Source organism: Coregonus lavaretus (genome assembly GCF_964263955.1).
Source record: "Coregonus lavaretus genome assembly, contig: HAP1_SCAFFOLD_3807, whole genome shotgun sequence".
Classification (NCBI taxonomy): domain Eukaryota; kingdom Metazoa; phylum Chordata; class Actinopteri; order Salmoniformes; family Salmonidae; genus Coregonus; species Coregonus lavaretus.
Window position 1 is genome coordinate 11,812 of NW_028163641.1, and position 14,272 is coordinate 26,083.

Below are 14,272 nucleotides of genomic sequence, written 5' to 3' on the forward strand. Positions count from 1 at the left end.
CATATCCAGTGTCCATGCTGTAAATTGTTGTAATTACAGCAGATGCTATGTTATTTCTATTGAATAATTGTGATTCATATGTAATGATTTTTCACCTTTTTATTTTGCAGAGAGGAGTGTCCAAAACGAACCTCGGGTTTCCCGGGCCACAGGAGTGTGCAAGAATGTGGTCAGCACATTTTCCTATAGTTGGAAGAAGCAGAAGGCCCTGACAAGTGCACAGGATAAACTGAGCCTGCCCCTCCACAAGCTCATCACGGAATCCCCGACAAGGCAGGGATCTCGACTGCAGATGATGGAAAGAGTCCTGGAGCAGGAAAAGGCCATCACACAAGTCCTGGCAGCAGACAAAAAAACACGTCACCTTGCACCCTCCTGGCAAGACATTGAGGTCTTTGAATCTATCACGGCAGCACTTAAGCCACTCCAGGATTTCACAGATGCCCTGTCAGGAGAGACATACGTGAGTGTGTCCTATCTGAAGCCGGTCCTCCATTTGTTCAAGACGGAAGTTCTGAAATCAAAAGAGGGCGAAGCCAAACTGACCGGAGAGATTAAGATGAGGATCCTCAATTACCTGAATGACAAATACACCGACCCTGAAACGGATGAGCTGCTCACCATGGCTACCTTTCTGGACCCAAGGTTGAAGACCACCTACATGACCACTGAGAAGCTGGTGGAGGTGAAGGTGAGAGCTGCCTCCGAGACAGAAGCCCTCCTGGTAGGGAACACAGCCGTGGGAGACTTCTCTTTTGAAGAGGACCAAAGTGAGAGAGAGAAAGAAGCTGCCACTGCTCCACAATCAGCAAAGAAGTCCAAGAAGAGCCTTGGGAGCTTCTTTAAGAAAACCAATAGTGCACCTGCCTTAAGAACCCAGAGACAGGTCATCGAGCAAGAGCTACACTCTGATGATGACAGCAGGCTGATCCTTTGGAGTGGTGGCGAGTTCACGCATCCAACTTCCCACAATTGAATTGTCTGACAAAGAAATACTTATGCATCCCTGCCACAAGTTCGCCCTCTGAGAGAGCATTTAGCACTGGGGGCAATGTGGTCACATGCCACAGAGCAACTCCGAAGCCAGAAACTGTCAATAGGCTGGTGTTCCTGGCACAGAACTTGTGAAGAGGGAGGCAGTGAATTGTTACATGCTGAACTGAGAAACATACAGACTGTCTGGTTAATGCTTGAAGTTAATTTGAAAAGGTTTACAACTTGAATTCAGAATGACCGGTTATGCTGAAAAAAGACTGCACTTCTTATATCTGGCAGGAAAAAGTCCTGACTACTTTAACATTTGTTTTTATAAAACGTTACTGCATATTTATTTAACTCATATACCTTTGTTTATGTTTCATGTTTGCACAAGTTTACCACAGAAGTAAAACAATAATTTTTTTTTTTTTGCAATGCCCCCTTTCTGTTTCTATAAGGTTAAAAGCAATATTTAGTCATTTATTACATTTACATTTAAGTCATTTAGCAGACGCTCTTATCCAGAGCGACTTACAAATTGACTTAACCCGCATTGTGGGAAGAGGCAGAAAATGCACCAACACGGAATTCACGCTTAAAAACGTCCTGAGATGTGTCCGAATCTTTTAAACTTCTAGACTGGTGTTCATTAGTGCCCACAATGGTCCAGGTAGTCCCTCCGTGTTTCGGTCCCTTTTGTTCGGTTTGGTGCCTAATGAACACAACCCAGTCTAAAAGACAGAAGGAGACAACTTTGACCTTGGTGTGTTATTTGGCTCTTTTCTCCCAGGTTTAAACTACCACACACATTCATAAGAAAAAAACTGAAAAAGACACAAAGTGCTCTTTTTCCCTATTATGGGTGCAAGGCAAGCGTTCAACAACACACAGATCACCATTTAATCAAAGCCTTCATCTAGTTTCAAAAGAAGTGGGAAATTAAAATTGCCCTCCAGTTTATCTTAATTACTGCCTAAATCAAAGCACCCATTAAAAACCCAGATTTTGTTGCATGTTATTACCCTTATTGGATTATTTCCTTGGAAATATATAGTCATTTGATACTACAAAGTCTAGATACTACAAAACACTATCAAATGCATCTTGATAGAGAAGCTTCACGATGTGACACCTAGCTGCCGATTCACAAGAGCAAGTAATGATACTCTAGTCAGTCACATAGATTAGGGATCACTCAGTAGATAGATAATATCAGTCACTAAAAAGACCCTGGCTGTGCGTCCCAAATGGCACACTATTCCCTATGACCTCTGGTCAAAAGCAGTGCGCTATATAGGGCACAATTTGGGATGCAACCTCTGTGTCTTTGGCTATGGGTCCAGAACAGCTTTTAACTAACCTCTATGACAGGGGTGTCAAACTCATTCCATGGAGGGCCGAGTGTCTGCTGGTTTTAGTTATTTTCTTTCATTTATTTTTGGGTCCAATTAAGACCTAGACAACCAGGTGAGGGGAGTTTGTAACTAATTGGTGACCTTAATTCCTCAATCAAGTACAAGGGAGGAGCGAAAACCTGCAGATACTCCATGGAATGAGTTTGACACCTGTGCTCTATGATGTGATGTGGACATATTCTATCATGGGAGACAGAATACTTCACCACCTGACCTTCCATAATGCTTGAGGCTCGAGGTAGTGACCAGGTCAGGTCCCCAATATAAACAGATATCTTGGGAATACCCGACAACTACACTACCCATACTCCTACACCTCGTTGAAACTTCACATTAAGTTAGCGCCACAGACTCCATGTTTGGTATCTGGGTCGTGTTCAGTAGGGCACAACATTTGAATAAGTTTTGCAACGGACAAAGAAAATCTGTGTTCTTATTGGAGACGTTCAGTAGTACCTCCCCATTTCACTTCAGTTGTAAAACATACAGCGAGTGAGTCAAACCTCTAAAGCTGACATAATACAATGCTGCCCCCTAATGGCCAAAGATAGGCACTGTAAGACATTTGTAAGAAATGTATTGACTTTGAAGGGCTCATAAAATGTGAAACTTTTTTTTTATACAGTATATCGTGATATTATATCGTTATCGTTCGGACAGTGGAAAATATCGTGATATTAATTTTTGTTCTTATCGCCCACCCCTATGTAGTAACCAAGAAAGTGTTAAACAAATCAAAATATATTTTATATTTGAGATTCTTCAAATAGCCACCCTTTGCCTTGATGACAGCTTTGCACACTCTTGGCACTCTCTCAACCAGCTTTACCTGGAAAACTTTTCCAACAGTCTTGAAGGAGTTCCCACATATGCTGAGCACTTGTTGGCTGCTTTTCCTTCACTCTACCGTCCGACTCATCCCAAACCATCTCAGTTGGGTTGAGGTCGGGTGATTGTGGAGGCCAGGTCATCTGATGCAGCACTTCATCACTCTCCTTCTTGGTAAAATAGCCCTTACATAGCCTGGAGGTGTGTTTGGTTTTTCAACAGAACAATGACCCATGATAGTCCCACTAAGCCCAAACCAGATGGGATGGCATATCGCTGCAGAATGCTGTGGTAGCCATGCTGGTTAAGTGTGCCTTGAATTCTAAATAAATCACACACAGTGTCACCAGCAAAGGACCTTTACAGATAACACCTCCTCCTCCATGCTTTACAGTGGGAAATACACATGCAGAGATCATCCGTTCACCCACACCGCGTCTCACAAAGACACGGCGGTTGGAACCAAAAATCTCCAATTTGGACTCCAGACCAAAGGACAAATTTCCACCGGTCTAATGTCCATTGCTTGTGTTTCTTGGCTCAAGCAAGTCTCTTCTTCTTATTGGTGTCCTTTAGTAGTGGTTTCTTTGCAGCAATTCAACCATGAAGGCCTGATTCACACAGTCTCCTCTGAACAGTTGATGTTGAGATGTGTCTGTTACTTGAACTCTATGAAGCATTTATTTGGGCTGCAATTTCTGAGGCTGGTAACTCTAATGAACTTATCCTCTGCAGCAGAGGTAACTCTGGGTCTTCCATTCCTGTGGCGGTCCTCATGAGAGCCAGTTTCATCATAGTGCTTGATGGTTTTTGCGACTGCACTTGAAGAAACTTTCAAAGTTCTTGAAATGTTCCTTATTGACTGACCTTCATGTCTTAAAATAATGATGGACTGTCGTTTCTCTTTGCTTATTTGAGCTGTTCTTGCCATAATATGGACTTGGTCTTTTACCAAATAGGGCTATCTTCTGTATACCCCCCTACCTTGTCACAACACAACTGATTGGCTCAAACGCATTAAGAAGGAAAGATATTCCACAAATTAACTTTTAAGAAGGCACACCTGTTAATTGAAATGCATTCCAGGTAACTACCTCATGAAGCTGGTTGAGAGAATGCCAAGAATGTGCAAAGCTGTCATCAAGGCAAACACTTCTTTGGTTACTACATGATTCCATATGTGTTATTTAATAGTTTTGATGTCTTCACTATTATTCTACAATGTAAAAACATTGTAAAAATAAAGAAAAACCCTTGAATGAGTAGGTGTGTCCAAACTTTTGACTGATACTGTAAATTTAGAATACATTTCAAAGATAAGATATTACTTAGCTGATAATTAATCAAGGATTCTAATAATATTTTAGCTAGCAAGAAAGTTTAGAAATAGGCCAATAATGTGCACTACGTCATCACGCACTGATTTTAAGTCCATTTGGTGGAAACACCACTGCTGGGAAAAAGTGCATATTTTCTCTATGCATATTTTAGAATATTCACATTAAAATCTGTTGCCAATTGGATGGAAACCTAGCTGTCAAAGAAAGGCAATTATGAAATATTTGCCAGTCATGGTAGCATGTGGTTCCTCCCCTCGGTCTCCTCATATTCTAACAATTAGTGAAACATTTACAATAATCCTGACATCAATATAGTTTATAGCTCATGTGATTATCGCCAGTGCTGAAAGATCTGCTACTATAGCGACAATTATATGGTTTCCCTTGTGTGAATCCTCATATGCGCTGTCAGACTACCTTTACAACGAAAATGTTTGCCACAATAATGACAGCAATAAGATTTCTCTGTGTGAATCCTAATGTGAGACCTCAGATTACTAGGACGAGCAAAACATTTGCCACAGACCTGGCAGCAAAGTGGTTTTTCCCCTGTGTGAATCCTCATATGAAGTGTCAGATCACCAACTCGAAAAAAACATTTGCCACAATCTTGACAGCGATGAGGTTTCTCCCCTGTGTGAGTCTTTCTGTGATAGTTCAGATAACCAACTTGAGTAAAACATTTGCCACATTCAACACAGCGATGTGGTTTCTCTCTTGTGTGGGCCTTCCTATGAGAATCCAGTTTTCCCATCTGAGTGAAACGTTCACCACAATCACTACAGCAAAATGGTTTCTCGTCTGTGTGACTCCTTTGCACTGGTGACTTCAGATCCATGGATTTTCTACCCTTCGATCTTTGTCCTTTTTCTGTCAACATCATCTTCAATTTGCACTGGGGCTGAGAGTCACGGGTCTGCTCTGAGGAATCCTCTTCCTTAGGTTCTGTTTTGATCTGTTCGGTAGAGGCCATTCTGTCTTTGTATTCTTCACTTTGGGTTTGTGATGTCTGAGTTGGGTACTGATCATACTCACTTTTCACCAAGGCAGGAATGAATACAGAGTCATCTTTCACCTGGATGATACTGAATTCCTCCGGTTCCTCTTTAAGATGACTGGGGTTCCAGTCATCTTGCCCCAGACTGGTGCTCCGCTCCTGCTTACAGTGTTGCTGCTCAGGGGGAAACAACTCTTCAGAGACAATGACCTGCTGAAAATCTGAAGGGAAGGAGAAAGGATGAGTTAGAACTGAAATGCTGATTAGCTGGTTTTAGCAACGCTAGTATTTACACACCAGCGTTGCTAGGAATTAGCTTACAAAAACATTGAATAGTCTGTCAGAGGCCAGAAGTTAAATAAAATAAAATGTAAACTTACTCTGCCGATTGTCTGTAGGCTTGGTCCTTATGCAGGGGGGTTGTTTTGAAAAAACATCTAATAGAACATAAATTGAACAGGCTTTCCAAACGTGGGTCTGATGTAGACCCACTTCCTCTTCGCTTACCTCATGTCAAAATAAAAGTCCTGCACGTGCGCCATACCTGCACAAAAAAAGCAACAACTTGTGGGGGACTTTTATTTTGACATGAGGTAAGCAGAGAGGAACTGACCTCGCTGAGGAACTGCATCGACTACAACAGACCCATGTTTGGAAATTCTGTTTAATTATACATTCCATTAGATTTGTTTTATTCCGCCCTGCATAAGGACCAAGCCTACAGACAATTGACAGAGTAAGTAGAAATTGAATTGTATTTCACTTATAGCTTCAGCCGGACTATTCAGCTTTTTTGCAAGCTAATTCCCATCAACGCTAGCGTGTAAAGAGTAGCGCTGCTAAAAGCAGCTACACACTGATTAGATTGCGCATAAGCACCTATCTGACATAACGGGGTCTAGGATAGGATAGCCCGTGATTTTTTAAAAAGATAGCCCATACAGTGAGGGAAAAAAGTATTTGATCCCCTGCTGATTTTGTACGTTTGCCCACTGACAAAGACATGATCAGTCTATAATTTTAATGGTATGTTTATTTGAACAGTGAGAGACAGAATAACAAAACAAAAATCCAGAAAAACGCATGTAAAAATGTTATAAATTGATTTGCATTTTAATGAGGGAAATAAGTATTTGACCCCTCTGCAAAACATGACTTAGTACTTGGTGGCAAAACCCTTGTTGGCAATCACAGAGGTCAGACATTTCTTGTAGTTGGCCACCAGGTTTGCACACATCTCAGGAGGGATTTTGTTCCACTCCTCTTTGCAGATCTTCTCCAAGTCATTAAGGTTTTGAGGCTGACGTTTGGCAACTCGAACCTTCAGCTCCCTCCACAGATTTTCTATGGGATTAAGGTCTGGAGACTGGCTAGGCCACTCCAGGACCTTAATGTGCTTCTTCTTGAGCCACTCCTTTGTTGCCTTGGCCGTGTGTTTTGGGTCATTGTCATGCTGGAATACCCATCCACGACCCATTTTCAATGCCCTGGCTGAGGGAAGGAGGTTCTCACCCAAGATTTGACGGTACATGGCCCCGTCCATCGTCCCTTTGATGCGGTGAAGTTGTCCTGTCCCCTTAGCAGAAAAACACCCCCAAAGCATAATGTTTCCACCTCCATGTTTGACGGTGGGGATGGTGTTCTTGGGGTCATAGGCAGCATTCCTCCTCCTCCAAACACGGCGAGTTGAGTTGATGCCAAAGGCCTCCATTTTGGTCTCATCTGACCACAACACGTTCACCCAGTTCTCCTCTGAATCATTCAGATGTTCATTGGCAAACTTCAGACGGCCCTGTATATGTGCTTTCTTGAGCAGGTGGACCTTGCGGGCGCTGCAGGATTTCAGTCCTTCACGGCGTACTGTGTTACAAATTATTTTCTTGGTGACTATGGTCCCAGCTGCCTTGAGATCATTGACAACATCCTCCCGTGTAGTTCTTGGCTGATTCCTCACCGTTCTCATGATCATTGCAACTCCACGAGGTGAGATCTTGCATGGAGCCCCAGGCCGAGGGAGATTGACAGTTCTTTTATGTTTCTTCCATCAGCGAATAATCGCACCAACTGTTGTCACCTTCTCACCAAGCTGCTTGGCGATGGTCTTGTAGCCCATTCCAGCCTTGTGTAGGTCTACAATCTTGTCCCTGACATCCTTGGAGAGCTCTTTGGTCTTGGCCATGGTGGAGAGTTTGGAATCTGATTGATTGATTGCTTCTGTGGACAGGTGTCTTTTATACAGGTAACAAACTGAGATTAGATTTAAGAGTGTGCTCCTAATCTCAGCTCGTTACCTGTATAAAAGACACCTGGGAGCCAGAAATCTTTCTGATTGAGAGGGGGTCAAATACTTATTTCCCTCATTTAAATGTAAATCAATTTATAACATTTTTGACATGCATTTTTCTGGATTTTGTTGTTGTTATTCTGTCTCTCACTGTTCAAATAAACCTACCATTAAATTTATAGACTGATTATTTCTTTGTCAGTGGACAAACATACAAAATCAGCAGGGGATCAAATACTTTTTTCCCTCACTGTAGGATAGTCCAGGATTTCGCACTCATCTATACTGTTGGCAATTGACCCAAACAGTTGTTGAAGTGTATAAAATGGGCAATCATTTTATCAGCTGCCGCAATCTGACTCGACTGATTATAATGAAGGGGGCATAGCTCAATACTGGTCTAAACACCACTAATGGTCCATTTAAAAAAACCACAAGGCTAGTACAGCGAGCGACTGTATTCAGTAATCTCTGTTAACCCAGAACTAAAGTTTTGCGTAATTGGTCAGCTGCTCGATTAAGTTCTGGATCCATACATACATTAAATGAAAAGATGAAGAGATGCTAGAACGAGGAGCGGATTGTTTATTCTATTCACATTTTAAATGATTAATATTGACTGGATTTGTGACGCAAATTATTTCTTAAACTCTCTCGCTATATGAAACCTGCAGTATTGATTGTAGAGTTCGAATGCTAGAGCGGACAAAGCCCAAACCCCCGATCAAACCAAAGACATTTCCAGTCAAATTTCAGGAGGGATGTTTGTCTGACGACTCATCCTGAATTTAATTCCACTGCTCTATCGACAGCTCCATACATTCAGTCTGAAACGGACATCCTAGAAGTCTTTTGTGTTAATGTTAAAATGAGGGGCATTGTACAAAACAAATTCATCAGTGATTGGATCGTCTCTAACCAATCAGAGTATCAAAGACATGATGTGATTCATGATTCGTGTAGGCCGTATCTGGCCTAAGCCATCGGTTTCTGGGACCAATCAGAACGGACAGAATGTGTTTGGATTCTAGAAGAGGTCAGGGAGGAAAGCAAATCCAGACCATAGAGAAAGATAGAGGACTCATCTTTGTCTCTGTGTCATTATAGAGGCTGTGACAGCATGGGCAGCGCCATTGAGGCTATCTCCATTTTGAAGTAGTCCATTTTCTTCTTCACGATTGGCTGATCCCTCCTGATGACCCAGTTGGACATGACTCCAACAGGGTCACCAGGAGCGATCAGCCAATGAAGTTGGAAGTGCCACTCAGTTGACTACATTAAAATGATGGAAGCCCTCAAAGGCGTTGGCCATGTTAATAGGGCCTTTTGGCCACTAGAGGCCTCGATCATTCTCTATGATCCAGACTAATCATGGAGAAAAAATGCTAGTGGGTGTGGCGTTTGGCTGGAGCAATGTGGATGAGTAGTCAGGTTAGCTGGAGGTAGTTGAGTCAGGCTAGCTGGAGGTTGGTGAGTCAGGCTAGCTGGAGGTTGGTGAGTCAGGCTAGCTGGAGGTTGGTGAGTCAGGCTAGCTGGAGGTTGGTGAGTCAGGCTAGCTGGAGGTTGGTGAGTCAGGCTAGCTGGAGGTTGGTGAGTCAGGCTAGCTGGAGGTAGGTTGCCGCTGATAAACAGCTGCCAGCAGTGTCTGCAACTGTATGCTGGAGGCAGCATTATGCAGTCAAATACATCCAGAGTGAGATTAACAGATTTTCTGTTAATTGTCAGATAAATTAATTGTTGTTTTTAGTTGAAATTATGTAACGACATTCCAACATTATGATTCCATCATTTGTATTTGTTTGCATTAGTTTCAAAACAGGACTTTTAATTGGAAGGCGAACATCCAATTTCACTATCTTTACCCATTGTTAATGTTGCTCACTTCAAAGTCGTAGCGCTAGTGGCCCAGTGGGAGCTTGCTAGTCATAAGAATCCAACTAGACGTTCATTAGGCCTACGTATCTCTCTCGTCGGAACGGTGCTATGCCATAATCAGGACAGTGTGGAGCCGGCGCGAGATATGGCTCAGAACATTTACCTAAATCGCATTATCCCCACTTACAAATAGAGAAGATTGAAATACTGCTAGCCTAGCAAGCTGACAAAAAATACAATTTCAAACTTCTCGATTTGTCAGTGGGGATAATATCGCTCGCCAGCTTGTAGGCCTAGAAGCCGGAAATTAGTTACGTCTGGTTCGTTCAGTCATTCATATTGGGGAAATTAATGGGGAAAGAATGTGGTTTTGGGATAAATGCCGAAAATAAGGTCTGAGGTTTCCTCAGGCTTAGGAGATCTTCTTCTGTGGGTTTATTGGCAGACTACAACCCCAAAAGGTGTATTACCGCCACCAACTGGACGGAGTTGAAAAAACCAAGGTAAAAATAAAACCCATACGTGATAGGGAAAACTAACTTAATCCACCCAAAATAAAACAATAAGAAAACACATTGACAAAACCAAAACCCCAAAACTCCCACTTCTTCCTTCCTTCAAATCTCCATATCTCCCTTCTCAGGCTCTATGACCTGAGAGGGTGGTACAGCTTGTGACAATACTCCTTGCAACTCCTTCGCCGAGAAGTCTTTCAGTCCCAGGAACCATTCCGCCGCATCCACAATTATATATATTTTCCTGGACTTCCTCTCCACCTTGGCAGTGCCATTAATCACCTAAGCTATAAAGGCCACAAAGTCCACATTCTTAACCTTTAACATATCTGGGTCCTGCTGTTGAACGGCAACCCCTGAAGCCTTCAGTGAAGGCCTATCCAACAGCATGGACTCTTCAGGAGCACCATATGAACCCTCAACCCTTTTAACAGTCGCTGCATATGAAATGTTCTGGACATGGCTTCATAGTTCCCACCACAATTGCAACATGTCACATTTTCATCACTTTTAAAACACATTATTTGATCTTTTCCACAACTTGGACATCTCTGTTTCTCCCTTCTGCAAACACTTAAAACATGTCCAAAAGCTTTTCAATGATCACACTGCATTGGTCTTGGAACAAATACTCTGACTCTGTAGTTTATATATCCTAACTGCACTTGAGTAGGGAGAGACTCCATATCAAAAAACAAAAGTACAGATACTCTTCACTTTTTCTTCATTCAAAACACGATTCATCCTACGAGAATCAATCACTCCAGGAATATTTTTAATCTCTGCAACATCGACTTCCCACGGAACGCCAGATATTACCCCCTTGAGGGGTGCCTTGTTCTGAAAAGACACACAGGACAAAAACTTCTCAAATCGGGTGAGACGCAACACACACTCAAATCAAAACAAGCCTGCCTCTCGTGATCCTCACAACCTTCACTTTACCCAGCACTCTCTACACCAGTTTGGTTATATCAAATGGGATTCTTCAAAATTGTTAATCCAATCAGCTGCTCCTCACTAACGAAACGTACTCCTACAAGATAAGGGAAATTCTCATTACTGTTTGCTACTTTGCTCCGTTTCTATTCTTTTGGACAATATTCCAATTATCCTTGATTCCCCCGCCATTACATTCACGCTCCACATCAGCGTCCGCCATCTTTTAGCTGTCGGATGTCAGGTCGAATAGTTACTTCAGGAACACCCTTCAAAACAACAACTCGGCCATCGTTATGACAGCTACGCCACAGATAGCACTAACTACGTTGATCTACTCGCGGGTGGAGTGGGATTTTTTTCCTTAGGAGATCTTCTACATTTTGTTCTATGAGATAATAACAGTCAGTTAACATTCCCTTTAAGAATTCTTTGTGCTTGTTTTGATTAAATAAATGCTTCAAAATTCACAAAGTTACGTTAGCTGATGAAGATATCTCAAAACAAAACTTATAAAATCTCTTAAAGGGATTTTTTTACTTCATATTCATAATCTCCAGCCCCACCGCAACATATGTGAAAATGGCACGTTTCTATGTTTTGTGGTTAAAAAAAAGAGGAAGATAAGTGTTTCCAATAACATTGTAATAACATTGTGTGATTTTAACCAATTATGAGTTGGCTTTGCCTACTAACTGGTTGATTATGTAATTGAAAACGCTTACTTCCTCGATCTTTCTGACTACAAAACATAAACGCGCTAATTTCACATATGTTGATGTTGGGTTGGTGCTGGAGATGATGAATATGAAGTTACATTTTATTTTTTTACATTTCCCTTCAAGCCTGTGTTTATCACAGACCTTATTTCCTCATAAGCTTGGCCAACGAGACATGGCGGAGCTAGTCTTCCTTAGTGCCTACAAAAAGACGCCATTACTCAGTGGTGGAAAAAGTACCCAATTGTCATGCTTGAGTAAAAGTAAAGACACCTTCATAGAAAATGACTCAAGTAAAAGTCACCCAGTAAAATACTACTTGAGTAAAAGTCTAAAAGTATTTGGTTTTAAATATACTTAAGTATCAAAAGTAAAATGTAATTGCTAAAATATACTGAAGTATCAAAAGTAAAAGTATAAATCATTTCAAATTCCTTATATTAACCAAACAGCACTAATTTCTTGTTCTTTTTTACAGATAGCCTGGGGCACACTCCAACACTCAGACATGATTTACAAACGAAGCATGCGTGTTTAGTGAGTCCACCAGATCAGAGGCAGTAGGGACGACCAGGCACGTTCTCTTGATAAATAGTAAAGTACAGATACCCATACAAACTACTTAAGTAGTACTTTAAAGTATTTTTACTTAAGTACTTTACACCACTGCCATTACTGTTGCTCTCTATTAGGAGTACAGCGCTACCTGAGAGAGAGAGATCAACTTGACAATTACTTGGTTTACGATTAGCTCAAGGGCTGACTGTCTTGTTTTGTATGCATTGTACAAAATAATAAAATGCAGCACGACAGGATCTTTCTAAACGTAGCTAGCTATAACTGGCATGTTGATGCGTCTCTGGCCATGATCACCTGAAGCTGACCTCACCACCTGGGTGGTCTTAACCAATCATAGCGCAGTATGATACGACGGTAGAATGCATCCAATTACAATTCAGTATGGTGACACATATGAATAATACAAACAGCCAGTTACAAATTGGTAGCCCACCTTCTGCATCTTGAGTCTCGTCGGCGGGGGTATTGCCGGAAGGACTGTTGTTTCTCGGTGAGCGGCTGCTGACAGGCGTCTGCCCTTCTTGGCAACTCACCAACCTGTACCTCGACTCAGCCAGGCTGAGTTGCTTCTCTAGCATTTTGATTTGCTCCTTGCTTTGAGAGACTTCAACACGTAACGCTCCACAACAATCTTCTACTAATTTGCAAATCTCTGTCACGGCAGCGGAGGCTAGTATGTCCATGATGACAGAGCTTATCCGTTGATGCAAAACACGTATTTCCGACATTCTAAACCCTTGCTTTTGTGAAACCGGTCACAACTACTGTAGAACTAATACTATGACGATTAAAAACGTCCAATAAAGTTTTTTTACCCAGTTTATTCAAGAAATAGTCATATTTGTAAGAATATCTGGCTTATTGTCATCAATACTCCGCCATCATTGATAACTGTGTTCTTCCTTGTGAGCGCATCCGGTCAGAGTTTAGATCGACAGAAAGCTAGAAAGCGCCACCTACCATGTGGAGACTAGAAGGCGCAATACCCAGAGAAATCTTTGAGCACTTAACGTTGTATTTTGGGTATTCTCTTACTGTAGGAATTATTCCAATGGTTTGCAGAATCATTGTTTAATATGAAGTAAATCATGGTTTTTATTATGTTTATTGGTTAACATGTTATCAACTTGAATAAAGGATTGAGCACTGGAGTAATCTTAACCTCAGACAAACTATATGAGGTTGTATTAGTCTCAAGATCATGTGCAAAGAAGCATTAGCAAAACTTCTGACAGTTATCAACTTTTGTCCTGCAGGATTGCATTAGTCCTGCAGGATTCCTGCAGGTACCTACACAATTCCTTCACAGAGGCACAAATTCCAGTAGGATTCCTGTGGGACTTTTTTTATAAGGGGTATGTTTTATTTCATTGTTTTCCCAGTTAACCATCCTAATATCCATTCATCATTCATCCTAATATCCATTCATCATTCATCCTGCAATATCCTTTCACGATTCAAACAGCAAAAATAAAATGGCACCAGACCATTCAACTGCAATCCTCCTCTCTGTTTTAATGGACACACCACCACAATAGCTCCAACTCAAACCAGCAACAGTTACATCAAGATACAGTCCTTTTACCACCACAACTCTGATATTTTTTTTTTTTACAATGAGCCATGACTAGAATGCAGTAAAACAGTATGTAAACATTATTAAAGTGACCAGTGTTCAATGACTGTGTACATAGGGCAAAGTAGTCTCTAAGGTGTAGGGTAGAGTACCGGGTGGTAGCCGGCTAGTAACAGTGACTAAGGTTCAGGGCAGGGTACTAGTGGTGACTTTTACAGTCTGATGGC

General features: G+C 41.7%; 1 protein-coding gene across 1 annotated transcript; it reads right to left on the reverse strand.

Annotated features, from left to right (window-relative positions):
• Positions 1-4,453: 4,453 nt before the first annotated feature.
• LOC311117935 (uncharacterized protein) lies at positions 4,454-13,292 on the reverse strand. Its single transcript, XM_084192828.1, has 2 exons — positions 12,903-13,292; positions 4,454-5,779 (listed from the first exon to the last, which is right to left on the reverse strand). Exons 1-2 carry the CDS (start codon positions 13,195-13,197, stop codon positions 4,932-4,934), a joined length of 1,143 nt encoding a protein of 380 aa, XP_084048954.1. The 5' UTR covers positions 13,198-13,292; the 3' UTR covers positions 4,454-4,931.
• Between the last annotated feature and the right edge of the window lie 980 nt (positions 13,293-14,272).